Source organism: Loxodonta africana, chromosome 3 (assembly GCF_030014295.1).
Source record: "Loxodonta africana isolate mLoxAfr1 chromosome 3, mLoxAfr1.hap2, whole genome shotgun sequence".
Lineage (NCBI taxonomy): Eukaryota > Metazoa > Chordata > Mammalia > Proboscidea > Elephantidae > Loxodonta > Loxodonta africana.
Window position 1 is genome coordinate 837,697 of NC_087344.1, and position 24,380 is coordinate 862,076.

The window sequence follows — 24,380 nt, forward strand, 5'->3', positions numbered from 1 at the left end:
TCCTGAGGTGACGAAAATGTCCTGAATTTGGTGTGGTGATGGTTGCACAGCTCTGCGAACATGCTACACCCTCTGACTTGCACACTTTCAATGGGTGAGTTGTATGGTATGTGGGATACGTCTCAACCTAAAAAAAAGACTTAGCAGGAAATTGAAGCATAAAGAAGACACATGGGCACACGGCACGGAACTTTAATGTAAGATTCACAGGGCACAACGCTCGCTGTCAGACTACCCCAAGTCCCTAAACTCCCTTGGGGTCTCCCCTTATCCTCTCTGCAGATGATTCGCTGGCTGGTGAAGCAGCCCTGAGCAAGCGCAAGGGAAGACTCCTGAGAGGAGACACAGAATGTTCCGGAGTGTGGGCTGGGGTCCGAGGATAGGGAACGGAGTTTCCGCAAGGGAGAGGCGGGTCCTGCAGGGAGAGGTGTCCTGTGGGCTCAGGAGTCTCCCTGGGGTGTCCCAGCACTCCAGCTGCCCTGCACCATCCCCAATGATGCCCCTCGGGTGCATGTCTCGTTCTGGGCTCGGCCAGCATGTGAGGATAGGGGCTGCAGCTGCCTGGGGTTCCTGGGACAGGCCCCTCTGGCTGCTGGGGAAAAGTGGGCTCAGGGCTGGAAGGGCTGCGGTGCCCGAGAGAGGCAGCAGGAAGGGCAGAGAAGCGTGAGGGGGAGAGAGGAGTCGAAGGGTGTCGAGGACGCCGGGGAAGGGCAGGAGCACATTTAGGGGAGACCATTCTGGAAACAGAGGGCAACGAAGAAAGGACAGGGCAGGGGGGAGGAGAGGTCGTAGCTGGAGGCAAGACATCTTATCACCAGCACCCGGCAGGTCTCTGTGGTCAGGAGCTGGGTGTTCACCAGGCAGCGGGGTGGGTGGGCGCTGCTTTCGTGCCCCCGAGGTGGGGATGGAACCGAGGGAAGGCCAGTGCAGTGGTGCTGGCTGCGTGCCGTGGCCACCCCCCATGTGTGGCAAGGGCTACAGGGGTCTCTAGGGTGGGGGCCCTGGCTGGCGGGTCCCAGGGTGACCTCTGGTCATGCTCACGAGGCTGGGTGTGGTACAGGGACGGGTGTCTGTCACGTGGCAGTGGGGCCAAGGATGGCCCTGAACCAGGTCTGATGTGGCTCCCTGCTCACAGCTGCCTGCCAGGCCGCTGACCCTCTCTCTCCGGTTCTGGGGCTGCCTGGCCACCTTGTCCCTCATTCCTTCTTTATCCCTCTCTGACGGACCCTCTGTCAACACCAAGCGCTTGCTGTGTGCCGGCTCCGGGGCCCAGCTGAGCAGGCCCTCACCATTGTGGCCTGAGGCAGGGATAGGGGTATGTGTTCAGTCTTCTGGAGGATGGGATGAAATGGAGACAATTAGAGAAGCTTCCAGGGGCAGCCTCTCAGTCAGTGGGTTTCCAGGCAGATGGACACCAGGAGCAGAGGCAGAGGCCCAAGGTACCGGGAGTGGGGTGGGACCAGCGGCGGGGGTGGATGGGAGAAGGCTGCCTGGAGCAGGCCTGGGTGTGAGAAGGCCCCCAGAGAGCCTGCTGCCTGGTCACTGTGCTGGAGCTGGCCTGGCACTGCCTCAATGGCCACCATGCTGCCCCAACCTCGTCAGCCAGGAGGGGCTACGGCTCTGCTCCTGCAGCCGCCCTGTGACCACAGCTGTCTGCAGGACCCTGCTGTCCAAGAACTTGTGTGCGCTGCTGCCCCCAGCCCCTTCCCCGCCTACCACCCCCTCTGCTCTCTGCCCAGACCAGGGGCAGGAGGCGGGCCTTCTTGCCGAGGACCACAGGGCTTCCTGTAAGAAGACCTTTGTCTCCCCCTTTTTTTGCTGAATGCCAGTAACTGCTCAAGCATGGTGGAGGGCGGGCCGGCCCTCTGATCCCTTGCAATCCACTCTCGGCACAATCAATGTGCGTGCCCGTGTGTGCAGAGCAGGCTGCATCTGCAAAGCACTTTACCGAGCCGTGATCTCATCCTGGCTTCCCAGAAGGCCGGTGGGCAGCGGACGGGGTGGCCCCTCCTTGGGGTGGTGTCTGTAGCTCAGAGAAGCGGAGGGGCGACCAGAGCCACCCTCAAAACAACACCCTGCCCCACACCTGTGGCCCCACCTCTGTGGAGCGCACCGTGGCACACATTCAGGGGGTGGTGGTGTCCTGTTTACAGCCAGGCACTGTGGCGGTGGCGCACAGACATAGGGACCTGGACAGGGGCCCCCAGCCACTGCCCAGCACTAGAGCCCTCTGGTCCTAGGTTCAGGGGACTGTGACTTATCCAGGTTTCCAGGCAGCCAGGTGCGTTCAGCGCATTCAGTGACCCCGAGAGGCAGGCGTGACCCCTTAGGTGACCCCCAGCAGCACTGCCAGCTGAGCCAGAATCTGAGGCTCCAACCCTGGCGTTCTAAGCCCCTGGCTGGGAAGTATGCCCAAGGGAAGCCATCCTCAACCTGCCTCAACTGCCCTCCCTGGGTCTCCATGGACTCAGGTGCAGGTTTGAGGGGAGGGACCCAATGCTCTGACTCAGCAGAGGTGACAAGAGAAGCAGAAAGCTTCAGAGAGCGCAGCTGGGGCCTAGACCAACCATGGGCTTGGGACCCTCACAAAGGAGGTGGGGACAGGGGCTGCGGGCCCTCATGAACTAACTGCTCCCTGCCCCAAAGGGAAGCCAGTACAATGTGGTAAGAAAGCTCTGCTTTCCCCTATAGGCAACATGCTTACACTGTTCATCTGCTTCATTTTTTGCTTTGGCTGCCGGGAAACTCAAGGTTGAGCTGAGCTACCATGCAGACTGTTAAGGCCTTCAGATTTATCGTCACTCCTCACCCCAACCCAGTTCTGGGTGCTCTCTTCCAATCCCTCCTGATTTACGTAACAGTCGGAGCACTTTCAGAGTGTACGTGCTCCAGAGGTCATGTGAGGGCTTCGCACACTGCACGAGCTTCTGCTTGCCCCTACAATAGAGCACTACAAATTTCGTGGCTCAAAACAATGCGTTTATTCTCTCACAATTCTGGAGAAATCTGAAACGGGTTGGCAAAGCTCTGTGTTCCTCCAGAGACTTCAGGGAGAATCCGTTACCCGCCTTTTCCAGCTTCTAGGGGCCCTACGTTCTTTGGCTCGTGGCCCCTTCCTGTGTCTTCAGAGCCAGAAGCGAGCATCTTCCAGTCTCTCTCCTTCCGTCCTCACATCTCCTCCTCTGACTCTGACCCTCCTGCCTCCCTGTGATGAGGACCCCGTGAGCACATGGGCCCCCCGGGTGATCCAGGATCACTCCCGTCTCAAGACCCTTCACGTCATCCATCCGCAAAGTCCCTTTACCACATTAGGCACCTTGTTCCCAAGACAAGGATAGGGATGTCTTCAGACCATCACTGTGCCAGCTGCACGTGGCCAAGCCAAATAATCCAGAAAGTGACCCCGTCTGAAGCTAAGGGAAAGGGCTCTGTGGGGTACCGGCAGGCTAGTGCCAGCTTGGGTCTGGACTCATCCCGAGCTACCTGGACCCCACGGCATGGGCCATGGGGAGGCCCAGGCCCTCCTCTGCTCAGTGTTTGTGTCCATCTGTCAGGCCTCACACTTGGCGCTGGCACAGGATGTCACTTGCAGATGACCTTGTGGCTCTAGGAGAGAGGCCTGGCCCTCTTGGCCCAGAGCGAGGCGGTGAGGGTGAGGCAGGGAAGCCACACGGGTACCGGGTACTAGGTAAGTGCCTGTTGGACGCGTGAGCATAACGGCCGGCCACATGCCTCCCAACATGTAGTGACAAGCAAGGCTCTGACAGGAGCAGGCAGGGAGTGCAGCCACCCTGTGAAACCTAGGCTCGAAACCCCGTAGGTTCTTGGCAGGGCCAGGAGGGTGGCAGCTGAATACATTAGAGAGAAGGAGAAGTAAGAGCAGCAAGGAGCGGGAGAGCCAGGGGTGGGGGACTGGGCCGTGCGGGAAGAGCCGCCTCTATCAGCCCCAACCTCAGACACCGACCCCTGGTCCTGACCTCCAACCCTAGAGATTGGGGGGCTTCTCCCCCTTCCTGCTCCACCCCCCTCAGAGGGCCCTGCACGTGGCTCCTCCTGTACCTCAGTTTCCCCCTCTGCATAGCAGGGATAACACGCCAGCTTGCTGCAGCGAGGGCTCTGTGTGGCCTCCACCTCCATGTCAGCGCCTGGCATCTCTGTGCCAGTGGCCTGGGCCAGGCATGTAAGGGTTGGGGCCAGGAGTGGATCTGAACGCAGACTCCCGGGTGCCCAGAGGGGTTGGCCTCACAGGTCTGCGATGGAGCCCAGGAGCCAGCGTTTCCGGCACGCGCCGAGTCCTGGGCCACTCAGGGCCTCACATACACCAGCAAGAAGGCGGGGGTCCAACCCTGTTCCCATCATCCTGCTTCTATCTCCTCTTGCCCCAATGAAGGGTTTAGCCACAGGGTGGGCAGAAAGGACAGGCACATAGATACGCACACAAAGACACACAGACAGGACAGAGACACAAACACAGACACCAGACAAAGACAGATACAGACACACAGACAGAACAGAGAAACACAGATACAGACAAGTGCACACAGAGAGACAGAAGGAGAGGCACACGCACGCACACAGACACACAGATGTGCACAGATAAACAGACACACGGACATGTACAGTGAGGGGCCACCCCTGGGGGCTGTGTGGAGGCTGAAGCTGTCCCAACCTGCCCTGGCCTCTTCATCTTGGAGACAGGTGAGCCACCAGATTAGACCCAACAGATGTCCCCATTTGCCCAAGAGAAACCAGCCCCAAGGGAAAACTCGCGGACACACAGTCAAGACGCCCTTGGGCCTCCACGGGTTTTGATGCATGTTCTCTAACAAAGGCCCGTGCAGACCGCTCGTGGCCAAGTGTGGTCAGGACCCTCTAAGGGAAGGTGGTCGCAGGACAGTCAGGTGCCTGTTCCCCATCATGTGGGTGTGGGGGGGGTGGTGCCATAAGGTCCAGGGAGGTGGTGGGGAATCTCCCCAGGGAGAGGCGCTGATGAGGTCCAGCCCTGGCCACCTGCCACCAGACAGCGGGCGGGCGCTGGGGGAGGCACCCGGTCCCCACCCCGTCTCTGCGGCCCCATGCCCAGGGCCCTGTCCCCTGCTGCCCCGCCCTACAGCCCCACCCCCGCAGTCCCGCTCCCTAAGGGTCTGTCCCCACAGGCTCTGCTGTCAGCCCCACTCAAGGGCACCAGGGCCTCTCCCTCAACCAGCCACTTCTGTGGAGGCTGCTGTAAGGAAACCCAGCTACTGCGTGAGATCTGCCGTGGCCGGGCAAGGAGGTGGTCCATGCAGCCCCTGTCCACAGAGGCACACAGCCATCATGGATGTGGCTATCCTGACAATGGTGGGGTAGACTCCTGCAGCTGCTGGGACAAAGCACCACGAAATGGGCGGCTTAAACCACAGACAGCTCTGGAGGCCCCAAGTCCAAAGTCAAGGTGTTGGCAGGCCGCTCTCCCTCCAACTGGTCTCCTCCAGCTTCTGGGGCTCCAGGTATCCCTGAGCTTATGACTGTATCGCTCCAGCCTCTGCCCCTGTCGTCACAGGGCCCTCCACACTGTGTCTGTCTGTAGGCCCACCCTCCCCCCATGCGATCTCACCTTAACAGATGACATCTGCAAAAATCCTCTATGCAAACAAGGCCAAGTTCACAGGCTTTAGGCTAGGACTTCAGCACGCGTTTGGGGGTGAGGCCCCGGGTGGTGCGAACGCTTTGCGCTCATCTACTGACCTAAAGGCTGGTGCTGCAGAAAAAAGGCCTGGCGGTCTGTTTCCGTAAAGACCGTGGCCAAGAAAACCCTTTGGAGCAGTTCCACTCTATCATGTGGGGCCACTGTGAGTCAGAATCGACTCCGAGGCAACAGGTTGGATTTTGGGGGACACCGTTCAGCCCTGATGGCACAGTGGTTAAGAGCTTAAAAGGTCGCCGGTTCAGATACACCAACTGCTCCTTGGAAACCCTATTGGGCAGTTCTGCTCTGTCCTATACGATCACTATGAAATGGAATGGACTCAACGGCAACAAATTTATTCAGCCTGTGACAACAGGACCGTGTTGCTGGGGCATGAACACAAGTGTCCTGTTAGACCTCAGGATACCATGGTCACCAAGCACCAAAGACTGAGACACAGGGGTTCCAGTGGTGAGACAGAGGTGGGCTAGTCAGGGATGAGGACAGACAGGGAGGGGCCTGTGCATGCTAACCACTCCTGCTTGTCCTGTCCACAGCCCTGGACCAACCAGCACTGATGAGGTCACCTCAACCCAGCCCTGCTGAGAATTCACGTCCAGGCAGAACTGCCCAAGGACACGCGATCACATGTGCGAGGAAGTCCCCACGCACTGGGGAGACCAGAACCTTGGAAAGACCCTAAACTTCCCTCTGGAAGGTCTGCCTGCTTCAGCCATCCCAGGGCAGCCAGGGGGTGTGGGGCCATGGGTGGGGATACAGTTATAGAAGGTGCATGTGTCTGTGAGAGGGGTCTTGTGATTGTGGGCAGGGCCATGTGGCTGCAGGAGGGGCCACATGTCTGTGGGTGGGGCCATGTGTCTATGGGCAGGGCCAGGTACCTGTGGGTGGGGCCATGTGTCTGTGGGCAGGGCCATGTGCCTGTGGGTGGGGCCATGTGCCTGTAGGTGGAACCATGTGTCTGTGGGCAGGGACATGTGTCTGTGGGTGGGGCCATAAGTGGAGCTTGGGGCCATGGTCGAGGCTGTGGGCAGAGTTGTGGGCAGGGCTGTGGGCAGACCTGTGGGTAACGGGAAGACCCTTGACCCCAACGTCTCCCACACACTCGCCGCCCATGGAAGCCAAGAGGACCTGGGCACTGGTTTTTCCCAAAGACCAGCTGTGTCTGCCTGCTCCAACACGCCCTTCTTCTCACAAAACAGCCTACGCGCCATTGGCATTGCTGAGCCCCTGCTCAGGGATGCGGCCGGGGCTTCCTCTGGTGGTTGCTGTGTGGCGCCAGTAGCAGAATGACGCAGCAGCATGGGGTCTCCTACCTGAGGAAAGTTGTTGCTCTTTGGTAGGAAGCTGGGGGTGGCGGCGGCCGCGGGGGCGTAGCTGGTGTCCAGGCAGGGCTGGCCACCCACGGGCGGGCACAGGTAGGAGGTGGAGGTCCGAAACTGGCTGGAAGAAGAGACAGGAAGGGGCTGACCAGGGGCAGGCAGGGCAGGATCCCTCTCACCAGCCCACCAAAAGAGCCCCCACCAAGAGCCCCACACCCACGATACGGCTCCACCAGCACCTGCAGCAGGCCCCTGCCGGTGGGCCTTGGCCTGCTGGGGGTCAGCTGGGGCCACACAACCACAAAATATGCCAGCCACGAGGCCGACTGCCCAGAGCTCATTAGTGCTGCCAGGAGGGCCTAGGTGTCACCACCCCCCCACCCCGCTAGCTTCCAGATCATTCCCTCAGGTTGCCCTGACTATGTTGTACGTCCAGCCTCTCAGGAAACAGGGCCACCCAGACAACGGAGCTGCCCTCTTCCGGGAAGAAGCAGCTCCCCCTTGCCCTGCGCCAGGAGGTCTGGGGGACAGAGGCAGCCAACACTGGGACCTGCGGTCAGCTGAAGCTCTCCCTTCCCAACACCCAGGGGGCTGGCCCACTCCAGGCACAGACGAATCTCCGAGGGGAAATGGCCGTCCTGGCAGACCTGGAAACAGCCCCCACCTGGCTGCCTCTCCAGTCCCCTCACTGGCCCTCTCCAGCTCATGGAATGAAACACCACGAGGCCCAGTTGGGGGGCTGGGGGGGGCAGGGTGCCAACAGGGAGAGTCCCAGGAGCCAATCGATAGGGCCATCTTGCCCTCGGCTCGACAGCGCTCACCACCTGCCCCCTGCAGCCCCAGGGTGTCAGTGCTCTGGTCAGCGGGCCATTTACGGGAACCAGGAACCATTACCCCAAAGCCCTTCCTCGCGATTCTCCCACCCTCCCTTCTCCCCTCTTCTTACAAGCTCACACACTCCCAGGACGCTGCCCAGCCTGGTCAGGCCCCCAGCTCCCCATCTGGAAGCCTCTTCCCTGACAAGGCCCAGGGTCAGCAGCATTGCTTCTGCTGGATGAGCCCCCAAGGGCCAGCTGCCCCAGTGCAGGGGCCACGTGGGACCCTCCCTCTTCTCCCCCTCCTCCATCACCAATAATGGGCAAAAACTACTAAGAACAAAGAACCTTCCCTTCCCCAGAGGCCTGCTGCTGCTTTCCCTGCCCTGTCCCCACACCCTGCCCTGCTTCCAACAGCCACCCCAGAGGCTTCTGGAGTCCCCAGGAGGTGAGGCTTTGGCCACATGTGCCCTCGGGCCTTTGCACTAGCCATGTCCTTGGCCTGGGGTGTCCCACTCTCCGAGCTCTCCCCTGAGCGGGTCTCTGCTCAGACAGTCACGGAGGGAGAGTTTTCAGCTGCCTCTGTGTGTCTGGGGCTGGCTCTCAGCGGACAGGGCCCGGGCTCATTCTCTGTGTGTCTGGGGCTGGCTCTCAGTGGACAGGGCCCAGGCTGATCCTCTGTGTGTCTAGGGCTAGCTCTCAGCGGACAGGGCCTGAGCCGATCCTCTGTGTGTCTGGGGCTGGCTCTCAGCAGACAGGGCCTGGGCTGATTCTCTGTGTGTCTGGAGCTGGCTCTCAGCGGACAGGGCCCGGGCTGATCCTCTCTGTGTCTGGGGCTGGCTCTCAGCGGACAGGGCCCGGGCTGATCCTCTGTGTGTCTGGGGCTGGCTCTCAGTGGCACAGGCCCGGGCTGATCCAATGTGTGTCTGGGGCTGGCTCTCAGCGGACAGGGCCCGGGCTGATCCAATGTGTGTCTGGGGCTGGCTCTCAGCGGCACAGGCCCAGGCTGATCCAATATGTGTCTGGGGCTGGCTCTCAGTGGCACAGGCCCGGGCTGATCCAATGTGTGTCTGGGGCTGGCTCTCAGCGGACAGGGCCCGGGCTGATCCAATGTGTGTCTGGGGCTGGCTCTCAGCGGCACAGGCCCAGGCTGATCCAATGTGTGTCTGGGGCTGGCTCTCAGTGGCACAGGCCCGGGCTGATCCAATGTGTGTCTGGGGCTGGCTCTCAGTGGCACAGGCCCGGGCTGATCCTCTGTGTGTCTGTGGCTGGCTCTCAGCGGACAGGGCCCAGGCTGATTCTGTGTGTATCTGGGGCTAGCTCTCAGCGGACAGAGCCCGGACTGATCCTCTGTGTGTCTTGGGCTAGCTCTCAGTGGCACAGGCCCGGGTTGATCCTCTGCGTGTCTGTGGCTGGCTCTCAGCGGACAGGGCCCAGGCTGATTCTGTGTGTGTCTGGAGCTAGCTCTCAGCGGACAGAGCCCGGGCTGATCCTCTGTGTGTCTTGGGCTAGCTCTCAGTGGCACAGGCCCGGGTTGATCCTCTGCGTGTCTATGGCTGGCTCTCAGCGGACAGGGCCAGGGCTGATTCTGTGTGTGTCTGGGGCTGGCTCTCAGCAGACAGGGCCCGGGCTGATCCTCTGTGTGTCTGGGGCTGGCTCTCAGTGGCACAGGCCCGGGCTGATCTTCTGTGTGTCTGGGGCTGGCTCGTAGCAGCACAGGGCCAGGGCTGACAGTGGAGAGTCAGACTCAGGCCCTCCCCCATGACCCTGCTGGAACCCGTGGCCTCAGAACCAGGAGTCGGCACAAAGCCCCCGTGTCCTGTCTCTTCCGCAAGGTTGTGTTGCTCCCTGGGACACGGCCCCACCTGGAGGCATTGGGGTGGTACTTACTGGTTCTCGGTGGGGAAGGCTGGGTATGCTGGCAGTGGCGGCGGTGGCGGTGGCGCGAAGTAGGTGCCCCACCAGGGGCAGTGCAGCACCGCATTCTGAAAGATAGCGAGGGCGAAGGCGTCAGGCACGGGGCGGGCAGGGGGCAATGGGGACCCTGGCTGAGTCTGCTGTGCCAATCAGGTTAGGGTTCAACAGGATGAGAGAGAGGGCTTCCAGTCGTGTCCCCTGGGTTGAGCTGCCTAAACGACCTGTGCCTCAGTTTCCCCATATGCACGAGAGAACTAGCCTGATGGATGTGAAGGGCTCAGGCCAGGCCTCTGCTGTGATCCCCATCATCGCCCCCCACCCCCAGGGTCGTTAGTGTCCAGGCTCCAGAGGGAAGGAACACGAGAGAAATGGGGAGTCTGCTTGCAAGCTCTGGGTGTCTGTGTCCTGTTCCATCAACTTTTGTGCAGGTTGCAAAATAAATTTATCAAAATAAAAAACTGGGGAAGAGCCATAGGGCATCTTCCAGCACCAAGGCCAATGGTTTCCAGGCTCCTGGCTCCCTGTGTTCACTCTGATGAGGGATCGTCTGTGGAAGCTTCCAGAAGCAGTGCCACAGCCCAGGCAGAAGAAGGGTGGGGCTCCCCAGTAACCCAGCTTCTCCCCAGAGCCCTGGTTTAGAGTCCTTTCCCATTCTCTTGGCCTACTTGAGGGAGGGGAGAGTCCAGACTCAGAAGGGGTATGAGCCTCCGAAGGCCACATAGTGCACCCAGAGTATTCTGGAACAGGACTCAGACCCCACACCCCACTCAACATCTGTAATAACCCAGAGGAAACGGTCCTAGCCTGGGGCCAGCAAGGCAAAGGGTACTAGATAGCACTCTGGGCCAGGCCAGCTGGGGAGTGGACAAGTGGACTGTGAGTCCAGGAGGGCAAAGCAGGGCCTCAGGGGGCTCCCTTATATGGGGGGTAGGCCAAGGAGTCCTTCACTTACAACACACCCACCTGTGCTGAAATGGCTTGGCCTGCCCTTGCTCCCAGGCCAGCGACCTCTGGCAGACTGGTCTGAGGCCTCAGTCAGGAGGCCAAGGACTGTGGGGGACAGCAACCCCACCTCCCCTCAAAACATGTGGCCCTGGTGGGGCTAACAATCAAGGACACCCAGTACCACCCCACAGAGGTGGCCTGGTCCTAGCCAGCCAGTCAGAGCCTTCCTGAGGATTTTCTATAGGCTTTCAGACATGACTGGTCCAGGAGTGGACATATGACCCCAACCAACCTGTAAGAGCCTTCCTGGGATGGCTCCTCCTTTAGAGAGCCAGATCCCAGGATGTGATTTGTCCAGAGGTTGGCACTTGAATCCAGCTAGCCAATCAGCGCCTTCCTGGGGATTTTCTCTCTACATACAGCCAGAAAGGGTGGCTCCCTTCTCCTTTAGAGGGCAAGATCTGGGATGTGATTGGTCCAGGGATGGGCACCTGACCCCAGCCAACCAATCAGAGCCTTCCTGAGTGACTCCTCTTCTGTGAGAGACAGTCTGAGGAATGTGAGCCCAAAACTGCCCCTGGCCACAGGGAAGCTGGTGCAGGAAGATGAAGCTCACACTAGGGTTGTCAGGTAAAACACGGGACACCCGGTGAAACTTGAGTTTCTGATAAACAATGAATCACTTCTTACTACAGAACGTCCCTTGCAGTCTCTGGGACATACTTATACCAAAAAACGTCTATCATTGGGAATTCAAATTTAACGGGGCGTACTTTTTTGGGGGGTCCCTGTGTGGCAAAAATGGCTAACATGCTTAGCTGCTGCCTGATAAGGTGAAGGTTTGACTCCACTCAGAGCCGCCTCAGAAGGAAGACCTGGCAATCTGCTCTCAAAAACTCAGCCGTGAAGACCCTGTGGGCACAGCTCTACTCTGACACACGTGAGGTCGCCGTGAAGACCCTGTGGGCACAGCTCTACTCTGACACACGTGAGGTCGCCGTGAAGACCCTGTGGGCACAGCTCTACTCTGACACACGTGAGGTCGCCGTGAAGACCCTGTGGGGCACAGCTCTACTCTGACACACGTGAGGTTGCCATGAGTCAGGATAGACAGGACAGCAACTGCTTTTATTGGACTGTACTGTACTTTGCAACATCTGCCCACCAGTATGGCAGAGAAAGTCCTGGGGGCCAGGTCCCTGAACCTGGGCAGCCCTGGGGTCAGCTGCACCCCACCTTTCTGCACTGGATTTCACTTTCTGCGTGTGGGTTGGGCCAGTCAATACTCAGGAGAAAGAAAGAAATGAAGGATGTCCCTAGCCCCCACATCAGACCTGAGCAGCAGCTGGGCCTAACCGCACCGGGCTCAGTTCACACCCGGTGTCTACTCTCAACCACAGAGGCACCAGTGTCACTGATGGGGCAGACATCAGGGTGGGGCTGCTCAAAGGCAGCTGAGTCTCCTGGGTCAGGTCCCCAGCAAGGCCCTGGGCCGACTGTCACAGAGACGGCCATGAGAGCAGCCTCCCTGCACAACCTGCTGCACAAGGGTAGACAGACCAGAGGGGGGACTGTCACTGGGAGCTTCCCCCCATGCCGTGACTGCCGGCATGGCACTCAGAGCCAAAGTCAGGGTTCAGCCTAGCACCCCCTCACCACAAGGCCTGTCATGCCACAGACATCCCTTCCCTGACACCAAACAGTCCTTGTGCCCTCTGGAGCCCTGGTCCTCACAGGTCCCCTGGTGGAGCAAGTGTCGGGGGCCACTGGTCGGGGCTGCTCCATAAGGCACAGGGAACAGCTCCGTCTGCTGCAAACCCGCCTGGTGCTCACCCTGACCCAGGAATTCTGTTTCGGAAACACACCCCTAATCTGTGCTCGGAGGAGAAGCAATGGTGTTATTCATAGAGGCAAAGAGCTGGAATGGCCCCAAAGGCCCAACAATAGGGGAACAATTAAGCAAATTACAGGATGCTGAGAGCAAGGAGTCCTATGGAGATGGCACTTGGCCCACCCTTCCCAGTCTTTGTGAAGATGAGGCCCCCGCGCCCTTCACCCCCCCCATCAGGTAACAGGGTTTGTCTTGTTGGCTGCAGTGGAGGGAGCCCTTGAGTAAGCCCCGGGAAAGGAGGTTCTAGAGCGGGCCTGCTGGGGGTTCTGGAACCTTCTATTCACTGGGTCCTTTGTACCAGATGTAAAGTGAGCAGGTTAGGTCGGCACCCATCATAAATTAAAACCTGCCCTAAACACAACTAGGACACCTTCCCCTAGGAGAATGGACAAAGTATGCTTCGTCCATACAGAAAAAACAACAGTAAAGTGCTATTCAGCTATAAAGAGAAATGACCTAAAGAGAGAGAGTAGAAGAGCAAATAAGAAAAAACAGCCCATCAGTATGTTGCCTCCCACAGACACACCTTAGACACAAAGATATAAATAAGCTGAAAATCAAAGGACGGAAAAAAATACATCAAGCAAACGGCAACCAAAACGGGGCAGGAGTGGCAATATTCATCTCTGATAAAATATACTTTAAGGCAAAAACTGACAAAGGAGACAAGAAAGAATATCATATAACAACTAAACAATCAATCCACAAGAGAAAACAACTATAATAAATATGTAGGCACCCAACGAAAAAACTCCAAAAAACAGAAATCAAACTAACAAAACTGAAAAGAGACAGAGCTCCACAATAACAGTGGAAGACCTTAACACAACACTTTCGATGAAAGATAGAACTAGAAAGAAACTCAAGAAAGATACAGAAGATCTAAACGACACAATCACCCAACCTGATCTCACGGACACACGGAACGCCCCGCCCGACGGCAGCACAGGACCCGCTCTGTCCCGCTGCGCGTGGACCACTCCCCAGAATGCCGTGAGCCAGGCCACAAAGCAAGCCTCAAGAAAAGTCAAAAACACCGAGATAATCCGAAGTATCTCCTCGAATCACAACGCTGTGAGATGAGAAATCAGTAACAAGATGAACGAGAAAAAAAATACGGAAACTGAGAGCCCCTGCTTAAAAACCACTGGGTAATAAAACATTTGTAGCATCAAACAAGAATGAAAATGCAACACACACAACCTTTGGGACACAGTAAAAGCAGCTTTCAGGTCAATTTATAGCAAAAAATACATCAAAAAGGAAGAGCAAAAATCCATACATTAACCCTACAACTCCAACAAATACAAAAAGAGGAGCAAAAAAAGTCCACAGTTACCCCAAGAAGAAAAAACAATAAAGATTTGAGCAGAGACAAATGAAACAATAAATAAATAAAAAGAATCAATAAGACAAGAAGTTGGTTCCTTGAAAACATTAATAAAATTGACAAACTTCTGGCCAAACTAAGAAATGAATATGAGCTCACACTACAACAGAAACACCTGAAATAAGAACGATGATAACAGAATACCGTAAAGAACTGTACAGCTGTACAGCCAGAACGCGCCTTAGAGGCAAGGATGGCGAGACTATGTCTCATACCTTGGACATGCTACCAGGAGGGATCAGTCCCCAGAGGAGGGCATCATGCTTGGTAAAGTAGAGGGTCAGCGGAAAAGAGGAAGACCCTCAACGAGGTGGACTGACACAGTGGCTGCAAAAATGGGCTCAAGCATAACAACGATTGTGAGGATGGTGTGGGGCTGGGCAGTGTTTCGTTCTGCTGGAACTGACTCAACAGCACCAAACAACAACAACATGAAGAACTGTAATTCAGCAAATTCGAAAACCTAGAAAAAACAGACAGTTTTCTAGAAACACCCTACCTACCTAAACTAACACAAGCTGAGGTAGGAAATTTGAACAGACGTATAACAAAAAAAGACACTGAAGAGGTCATAAAAAAACTCCCAACGAAAAAAAAAGCCCTGGCCCAGGTAGCTTCACTGGAGAATTCCAGCAAACACTCAGAGAAGTGCTGACGCTAGTTCCGTTCAAACCACTCCAGGATACAGACGAGGATGGGATGGATACTCCCGCAGCACGATAGACCATTTCTATCGGGCCTTCTCCTCCACGGTCATGTAACTTCCACCAAAAGACTAGGTGAAGCTATGCAAATGAGGTGCTTGTGACCCACCAAGGGGATTGGACAGCTTGCTAATAATGTAAACAAGGTGCTTGGCACTCTTGTGGGGGTAGGACCACACAAATAAAATGTACGGAACCCTAATGAGGGGATTGGTCAGTTTTCCATCCTCCTAGGTTTAAGAGAGCCAATTCCAGAGCACAGAGGGGACCTGGCTACCACCAGGAAAGAAGACAAAGGAGTGGGGCATGTCCTTCGGGCCTGAAATCTCTGTGCTGAGACCCTCCCGGACCCAGGAGACAGACAGCAAGCTGTAACAACGAAGGTGGCAAGATGATGAGAAGCGGCGGCAGCAGAGGCAGCAGAACCAGGAGAGCGGCAGGCTTCCTGGTGGAGTGGGGTGTCTCCAGGCACTTGTCAGAGCTAGGCTCACTGACCCACCGGGCAGGGCGAAGAGCTTAGGCACCTTCAGGCTCAGGCTTCCTGGCAGGGTGGGGTACCTCAGGGCGCTTATCAACAGAGCTAAAAGAGCTTTCTTTGCACACTTGCCCAAGCACAGCAGAGGCCAAGGGGCCAGAGACAGGCCTGCCTTCAGGCACAGCTGAGAAGAGGCTGTCCTGATGGAAGAACTGTATCCTGAGTGTTCCTGAACCTCAACTGTAACCTATTACTTCCCCCAATAAACCCCACAATCATGAATATTCTGAGTTCTTCATGGCCACTGCAACGAATTATTGAACTCAGCAGAGAAGTAGAGTGTTGTGGGAGGGACAGCTGGTTTCAGAGTTGGCAAAAAGAGTGGGGTGGAGGCATGTCTGACCTCCGCCTCATAGAAATCAGCCTTGGGCTCTTGATCTTGATTCTCCTTCTTCCTTCCTTGCCACACCATTTTTACAACTTCCGAATTCATTCTATGAAACCAGCATAACCCTGATACCAAAGCAAGGCAAAGACACCCCTAGAAAATTATAGACTGATATTCCTCATCAATATAGATGTAAAAATTCTCAAAATTCTAGCCAATAAAATTCAACACTGTATCAAAAAAAATAATACATCGTGACCAAGTGGGATTCATACCAGGTATGCAAGGATGGTTCAACATTAGAAAATCAACTAACGAGAAACAATCTATCAGCCACAAGAAGACAGGGAGGAACTAAGTCAAAGAAGCCAGTCTGCAAGGGACGACATATGTATGACTCCAACTGTCAGGCATTCTGGAAAAGATAAAACTGCAGAGACACAGAAAAGATCAGTGGTCGGCAGGTGGCTGAGGAAAGGGTAGAAGGACGAACAGAGGGCGTGCGGGTCATCTTTAGGGCAGTGCGACTATTCTGCATGATGCTGGGATGGTGGACACGTGACATTACGTGTTTGTCAGACCCACAGGACTGTACAGCAGGGTGAACTACAAATCAAAAAACCCCAACCAGGGTCTTAAAAGCCTGTGCGCGGCCATCTAGGATACCCGACTGGTCTCACCCCTTCGGGAGCAAAGGAGAATGAAGAAAAGTAAACATACAAAGGAAAGGTTACTCCAAAGGACTAATGGACCACAACTGCCACGGCCTCCACCAGACAGAGTCCAGTACGAGATGGTGCCCGGCTATCACCACCAACTGATCTGACAGGGATCACAATAGAGGGTCCCGGACAGAGCTAGAGAAAAATGGAGAACCAAACGCTAACTCAGATGAAAGACCAGACTTGCTGGCCTGACAGAGACTGGAGACACCCTGACGACACGGCCCCCAGACACCGTTTCAGCTCAGTAATGCAGTCACTCTTGAGGTTCACCCTTCAACCAGAGATTGGACAGGCCCATGGAACAAAACAAGACTAAAGGGGCACACTAACCCTGGGGCAGGGACTGGAAGGCAAGAAGGACCAGGACAGCTGGTGATGGGGAACCCAGGGGTGAGAAGGGAGAGTGCTGACATGCCGTGGGTCTGCTAACCAATGTCATAGAACAACGTGTGTGCTGTCTGATGAGAAATCAGTTGGTTCTGCAAACCTTCATCTAAAGTACAATTTAAAAAAAAAAAACCGCTGCTGCCCAGTTGATTCCACCCCACGGCAACCCTACGTGTGCCAGAGCAGGGCTGTGCTCCGCGTGGTTTTTCACGGCTGAGTTTTCAGAAGTAGGTCACCAGGCCTTTCTCCTGAGGCACCTAGTAGGTGGACTCGAACCTCCAGCCTTTTGGTTAATAGCGAAGCACTCCACTGTCTGCGCCACCAGGGGACTCCCATGCAGACTCCAGTTAATGATAATGTATCGGCGCATCTACCGTGAGACGCGTAGCGCACAAAGGAAGATGTCAACAACTAGAAAACCCGTGCGCCAGGGCGAGGGGATATACGGGACTCTACCTTCTGCACCATTTTCCTATAAACCTGAAACTGCTCTAAGACACAGGGTCTATTAAAAAAGTAAAATTTAAAAAAAGAGCATCCCAACAATTCCAAGCTCCCTTGGCTCAGCCCTGAGACTCAAACCCACACCACGGGCAGCTCAGGTGCACGCTCATGTGTCAGCCCCTGAGGGTCAGGAGGTGCTTCTTCAAAAGAGTCCCAGCAGCAACCTTCAAGGAGCTCAGCACTTGGGGTGGATGGCTTCTCTTCACAGGCCCTTCCCAGGATGCAATGAGGGGTATGATAACCACCATTCCACTGAGGGGAAATTAAGGCAGGCCAAGCAGGGGACAGCCTGGGGTCCTACAGGGTCTGGCCCCAGGATGCTGCCCTGGGAAAGCTAGTTCATGGCTGCACTCCTAGCCAACCCACTGACCAGACCCTGAGCCAGGCACGGCGCCACCCACCTGGGAAACGCGGCAGGGCTGCCGGGGTTGGGGATGCGGCTGGGGCTCACCTCGATGCTGGAGCCATAGATTGGGGGCTGCAGGGGATGCCGGCCACACAGGACGCTGCCCACGGGTGGGGGCTCTCGCTGGGGGCACTCCCCGTCCATGGCAGGGCCCACAGCGAGCATGGGCGGGCGGGGCGTCCTTGGCCGGGTGCCACCACCCAGGGCAGTGCGGCCTCTATCTGGGCTCCTCACTGGGCAGTGGTGGTGGCGGCATCATGTCCTGGAAGAGAGAGACAGGCGGCTCTGAGGCTGTCCTGTGAATCCCATGCAGGGGGCAAGGGGCAGGGGAGCAGGGGGGTGGGGTGAGCGGCACCGCACCCCAGCACAGAGACGGGCAGTCCTAAGGTCCTGCTAATCCTGAATGCAGCGTGTAGGGGCTGGACAGGTGGCCAGGTCTGGACCCTGAGTGTGGGCCTCACCTGTCTTCCCCACTGCTGACTCAACAGGAGCCTTGCCAGGGTGGAGCCCAGGACTCTGGACGCCCCAGTGCTGGGTGCAACTTCCACCTCTTTTAGGGCTGTGCAGGACAGACCCCCACTCTCCTTCAGTGCAGCCCCATTCTGCCCTAGCATGGTCCCCCACTCTCCCCCAGGGTAGCCCTCACTCTTCCCCAGGGCAGCCACCCATTCTCCCCCAGGGTGGCCCCCACTCTCCCCAGGGCAGCCCCCTACTCTGCCCCAGGCCACCCCTACTCTGTCCCAGGGCAGCCCGCCACCATACCCCAGGGTGGCCCCCTACTCTGTCCTGTTCTCTAAGCTACTGGAGGTCCCACCTGGCTGGCCCCTACAGACCCCACTCCCTGGCCCCTCCTGGGGGTTTTGGGGTCTGGCCATCTAAGTGCCCCCTAGGAGGTGGCTGGAGACACCATACCCAGCCAAGGAAAAGTGCAGGGCCTGGAGCCATGCTCCCCGAAGGATAACCGGTTGTGGCCCAGGAGCCTTACCCACCACCCTCAGGGATAGCTGGTCATGGCTCAAACGGCTTGTCCCACTGCCAGCTGGGACAGCCAGCCCAGGACCCCAGCCACGGGCAGCACCTCCAGCATCCCAGGGAGCCTTGTCCAGCCCCGTTCTCAGGCTCTAGGCCTGGCTGTGCCGAGGGGCCCGGGGCAGTCAGGGGCCAGGCAAAGCCTGCTGCTGTCCCTTCTTGGGGCAGCAGACTCTGTACCCCACCCCCCAACACTGTCAGCCCCCGGACGTCATCACAGAGCCCTCTGGCACTGGGAGCTGCTGTCCTCCTTGGCCTCTGGGCCCCTCTCCCCAGCTCCCTGGTCAGGGACCCTGGACAGCCCCTGCTCCTGACTGAACCTGGATCTGGAGGGAGCAGGAAGAGGAGCAGGCACACCCGCATCCCAGCCCAGCCCATGAGGATGTACGGAAATCCTCGGGACTTCCAGTCATCGTGGCCACACGCGGGCGCTTGTGCAACCAAAGGAGGGGGCGGGGCAGGCCTGCGGCCACCAAGAGCTCCCGGCCACCGCCGGCCCCTGGGAGGCCCACCCAGACATGAAGCTGCGGGGCAAGGTCCCTGCCCCAGCTCCGAAAGAGAGTCCTCCTGCCTGCCCCTCCCCCACCCATCCGTCCTGTGGGGGTCATGCCCCAGGCACACTGCACGAGGGTCAGAGAGAAGGAACCAGGGGCCCCCATACAGTCCTCCGTGTGGTTCTGGGTCTTGGGGTCCCCATAAAGATTTGGGGGTTGGCAGCAAGGACCAGACAGCTAAACCACCTATGACAGGTCAGGGCCTCCCCCCCCGCCCGTGAAGCCTCAGCATCCTCATCTGGGGATGGACCACAGAGGGTGTAAAGGGGTCAGTGGACGTGGCACGCAGTGCTGAGCACAGCATGGGCAAACTGTGAGCGGGAGACAGCTGTGTGCTCTTAGAAGGCCCCCAGGCCTGGGGCATCCCACAGCACCTGGGACGGGACGGCCCCTCCCGGTGAGAAGCAGCGGGGCACGCACTCTGGCCACAGGGAAAGTTCCGGCTCATGGCCTGTCCCCCCCAGACTCTTGGCTGAGTTGCCCCAGACCCCTCAGCACAGTTCTTCTGGAGCCACATTGGGGATGAAACCGAGACTCCGAACTCCAGGCCACTTGGACAGAGTGCCCATTTACCCTGCCTCCGGCAGCACCCCCAGTGGCCACTGGCCAGCCCCCACACACAGCAGGCCCCTTGACACTCATTCTGCTCCTCTCATCCCCCTCAGAGCCCTGGAGACCCCACCCAGGGACAGGGGGCTGAGGTCTAGTCCCCCAGCCCCCTCCACCATGGGGGGGGGGGCTGTGGCCGCACTGGGCCTCTCTGCTGGCTCATGAAAGAGTCATGAGGACTGCGCTCTGAAGCCAGCTCGGGTGGCCATCCCACAGGAACACTACAGGGCCGCTCTGGGATGACGGGTCCCAGAGAGCACAGCCTTGTTGCTGGGCTGGGCGCCACGTCAGAGGACCGGACCCTGATCGAACGAGAGAAAACTGTGGAAAAGGACTCAAATTGTTAAAACGTCCAGGCTTACCAGAGCGGTAAGCTGAGATACTTTTTAAACATGAGACTACTGCCCTGAGGTATTCTTTAAACCTTGAACTGAAACTTTCCCCTGTAGTCACCTTTTAGCGAAATAACAAATTGGCACACAAAATAAACGATATCGCCATGAGCACGGTGCTCCATTAAAAAACCGTCTGTATGAGACCAGCAGAGAAACGTCTATGCTAGACCAAAGCTGAGATGCTGAGGGGCCAAGGAAACTAGAGTATTGGAAACAGAAGGGTAGCAGATGAACGTCTACTCCAGACCAAAGCTGAGACGCTGAGGGGCCAGGGAAACTAGAGTGCTGGGAACGGAACGGCAGCAGATGAACGTCTACTCTAGACCAAAGCTGAGACGCTGAGGGGGCAGGGAAACTAGAGTACTGGAAACGGAACGGCAGCAGATGAACACCTACTCTACACCAAAGCTGAGACGCCGGGGGCAGGGAAACAGAACGGTGCAAGTAAAGAGGGCGCTGAAACACTGAGAGAAGGGCAGCTGATGGCACTGAACAATCTAGACAGCAACTGGAGAACGGGAATCTAACCTGCTGTGTAAGCTTTCACGGAAAATACGATAAACTGTTTTAAATAATAATAATAAAAACGGAAAACGTAAGTTGTTGGAAAAAAAAAAAAAAGCCAAAACGATACAGAGTCTGGGTCCTAGTAGCTAAGTGGCTGTGCTGGGCAGAAGAGTTCTGCCACCCAGCGATATCAACAAAATGTGACTTACTTTCCTGGAGTGTCACCACGCAGACGCACAGACACAGAGGCACACCGATACACAAACACACAGATGCACACAGGCACAAAGATGCACACACCCAGGCAGATACATAGACGCACACACAAAGATACACACAGACATACACAGGTGTACACACAAATACACGCACCCAGACAGGTACATAGATACATGCACAAACACAGATACACACAGACACACACGCACACACTTCCCTGCTGGCAGAGACAAGGCAGGCCCCTCCCCTGAGAACTCTGGATTTAGACTCCCGGCCTCCAAGACTGAGAGGAAGGAATGTCTGGTGTACTCAGCCCTGGTGTGTAGTGCTTTGTTACGGGGGCCCCAGGTCACTCACAAAGCGGGACACTAAACCCCACCAGGAGCCAACCCTGACCCTCAGCCCAACTCCCTGGGAGCTCCAGGCACCAGGACGAGCCACAGGGCCAGCCCAGCCCAGACCCCGTCTCACTCGAATTTCTAAAGCATCCCCAGGGGTGTCTGGAATCCACAGCTCTAGTGCCAACAAGGGGCAGGGTTAAGGCCTGTGTTAGGTGAAGGCCAGACAGCTGGGAGGGGGTGCTCCCATGTGGACCTGGTGTCTCAGCCCCTCCCACTCAGGGGAAGTAGGACAAGGGGCCGCTGGAGAGCACAGCCAGGGCTGGGGCGCAAGTCTTCAATACCTACAGTTCAGCAGCCTCAGCTCCCCCAGTGAGTCCCCGCAGGGCCAGCCCCCACCAAGCTCACACACTTCCCCACAGTGTGTGGCCGGGACCTGGGAGCCTTGGGACCTGGGTTTGAACCCAGCTCTCCCAGGAAGGCCTCCCACACGCAGGGTCATCGGCGGGGGGGATCCCTGGTCCCTGGTCCCTGCTCTGTGGGGTGCTCCGGACAGCCGAGGACGATGCAGCGTCACACCACGGGGCTCCAGACCCCGGCAGCCGTGGCTTCAGTCTCCGCAGCTGACTCACGAGCTCTCCACCCGCCATGGCCCTGGGCATTCAGGGATCCACACAGCACCCCTGCCTCCCAATGGAGTCCCTCCAGAGAGGGTGAGGGGGCGAGCTGCAGAGAAATCGGGGCCAGGGATCTCTGCAGTGGCAGAATCAGCTCTCGCAAAGCCCCTAGCGTGGCTGGCTCAGACACAAAGCTGCCCTGTCTGGGGGCACGAGCGAGTCCCCCACCTAGAAGGACTCATGCAGGAGAGCCCCCCATAACATGAGACTGCCAAGGACCAAGCTGCAGGGCAGGGGGATGGGGACATGCTTTCAGAAGTGTCCACGTATAAACCAGCGTCTAGGCCAGAACGGAGCCAGAAGCCCCACGGGCCCCCAGCCCACCCTGCCTGGGTCCTGGCCCCCCATCCTGCTCAGGCACCACCGTCCTCAGCACTGCACTGTTTGGTCCAGGGACCAGGCCTGGCTCAGTCAGAACCTAAGGGACAAAAGGCCGGATCAACAGACCTGTGAGTGCAGAGAGCCCTCAGGGTGCAGCCACACTCAGCATCCAACCAGGCACTTGGTGAGGGACAGCAGCCACAGGGGCCATGAGAGGCAGGGGGCTCACAGCCATCTGTGGGCTGTCCAGACCCAGTGCCCCGTACCTGAGTCATGGCCCCGGGAAGCACCCCCCACCCCGGCCAGTCATCTGTCCCGACTTCTCAGCTGTCAGTGAGGCCCACCTAATGAAGTCCCAGGGCGGCCAGGAGGCAAGGGCAGCACCACCGTGGTGGTTAGCGCTCAGCCCGCCAGCCTGAACTGAGTGAGTGCCACATGCCCGCTGAGGAGGAATCTGGGGGCAAAACCGCAGCCCAGGTCAAAGTCCAGGGCAGGGGGAACACCGGATCACACAGAGCTGCAGCGGGAACACATGCTGGCAAAGAGACACCACGCGCCTGGGGGCCTGGGGTCACACACTGGCCAGGGACAGTGCCACGGCTGCAGCCAAACCCCACAACCCTGCGCGCGTCCCAAAACGGGATGAGGTAGGGCACGCTTTCAAGCTCAATGAGGAGGCTGTGCTTGACAAAGCAATCGCAGCAGCCAGGTGGGGAGCAGGTCAGCGTCCTTGACCGGAGTCTTGACCGCTGCACCAGCCCTTGTTACTGTTGGATCTAAATCTCCGTCTGCTAGGACAAGTAGGAACAGCTTCCTGCAGCGGTCGAGCATCTTCCAGGCGGGTTTCCTTTTCTAGGAAGCGCCTGCCCCAGTCATGTTTATTTGTGGACTTTAAGAGATTTCGGCTATGCTGAGCTCGTGGTTCCCTCTGAACCCCAAGTCTTCTTCCCTTGAGCAGATATTAAGCCAAATCTCACTGAGCCCTAACTCCCGTTTGTCCATAGTCCAAGTGGCACGAAGACTGCCTCCCTGCATTGCTGCTATTCCTGCCTGATATCGGGCACCTCTGACCAGTCACCCTGCCAGGTCTCTGCCAGCTGCAGGGAGCACCCCAAGCGGGATGGCAGCTGTTCCTGTCCCTCTGGCTCCTCCTCTCCAGCCTGGGTGCCAAGAACTTCACATGGGACCTGTGCCTGAGCCTGGCAGGCATCAGAGGACGGGAGGAGGAAGCTGGCTCATGGGGCTCCGGGCTGGGCTTGAGAAAAGGGCTTTAAGTTGAGACTTGCTCAACCACACCTGGCAAACGTGATGCCTGCACGTCCAAGACCCCGTGCCACAAGCGGTCACACACAGCAGAAGCCCCAGGCCCCCTGCAGAGCTGGGATCTGCCGTGACAGGTGACTACGGCTCAGCAGCTTAGACATGCTCTTGGATCTCCTCACAGTTTCCACTGAGTCCTCGGCTGCAACCCATGGGGCAGAAACCTGGGTGCCACTGGGCCACACGCTCAGCTGGAGGTGTGACCAGGGACAACTGCTTCTGGGCTCATGTGGGTGCCGCTGGATCCAGCTCCTTTCAGCTGTGGCCAATGGTCGTCCTGTGTCCTTGTGACCTTTGGTAGGTGTGCCTTCAGCTCCCAGAAGCCCCGTTCCTTGCCACGCAGCCCTGCCACCTCCAAGCCAGCCACGGGCTCGAGTCCTCATGCTTCAGGTCTCTTACTTCCCCTCTGTTTCCCTCTGCCTCCAACCAGATCTCTCCTTTTACAGGTCGTGTGATTCCCATGGGAGTCCCTGGGTGATGCAAACAGTTAACGCAGTCGGTTGATAACCAAAAGGTTGGAGATCCAAGTCCACCCAGAGGTACCTCTAAAGAAAACCCAGTGATCTACTTCCAAAAAATCAGCCACGAAAACCCTATGAAGCACAGTCTACTCTGACACACATGGGCTCGCAATGAGTCAGGGTGGACTTGATGACAGTTTGGGTACTTCGGTGATGCTAATAACATTCCCAATGTTAGTCCCACCTGCAGAGTCCCGTTTGCCAGGAAGGCTGCAGACCCCCAGGCCCGGGGTGATTGGGCATGCACACCCTGGGGGCAGCTGTTCTGCCTGGTACAGAACCCAAGCATGACACAGCACTGGCCACGTGGTCTCACCCACGCCCAGCCCAGATGA

The 24,380-nt window shown here is 57.6% G+C and overlaps 1 protein-coding gene across 5 annotated transcripts in view; it reads right to left on the reverse strand.

Moving 5' to 3' along the window:
* The window catches only part of SBNO2 (strawberry notch homolog 2), a 66,655-nt gene that overhangs the window by 31,548 nt on the left and 10,727 nt on the right, over nt 1-24,380 (reverse strand). For all 5 annotated transcript variants that reach the window (XM_064280073.1, XM_064280076.1, XM_064280075.1 and 2 more), the window contains exons 2-4: nt 17,601-17,817; nt 9,714-9,808; nt 7,003-7,129 (exon numbers count right to left, since the gene is read on the reverse strand). In XM_064280073.1, coding sequence (XP_064136143.1) covers nt 7,003-7,129; nt 9,714-9,808; nt 17,601-17,720 — 342 coding nt within the window. In that variant the 5' untranslated portion in view covers nt 17,721-17,817. The remainder of the gene's footprint in view (nt 1-7,002; nt 7,130-9,713; nt 9,809-17,600; nt 17,818-24,380) is intronic.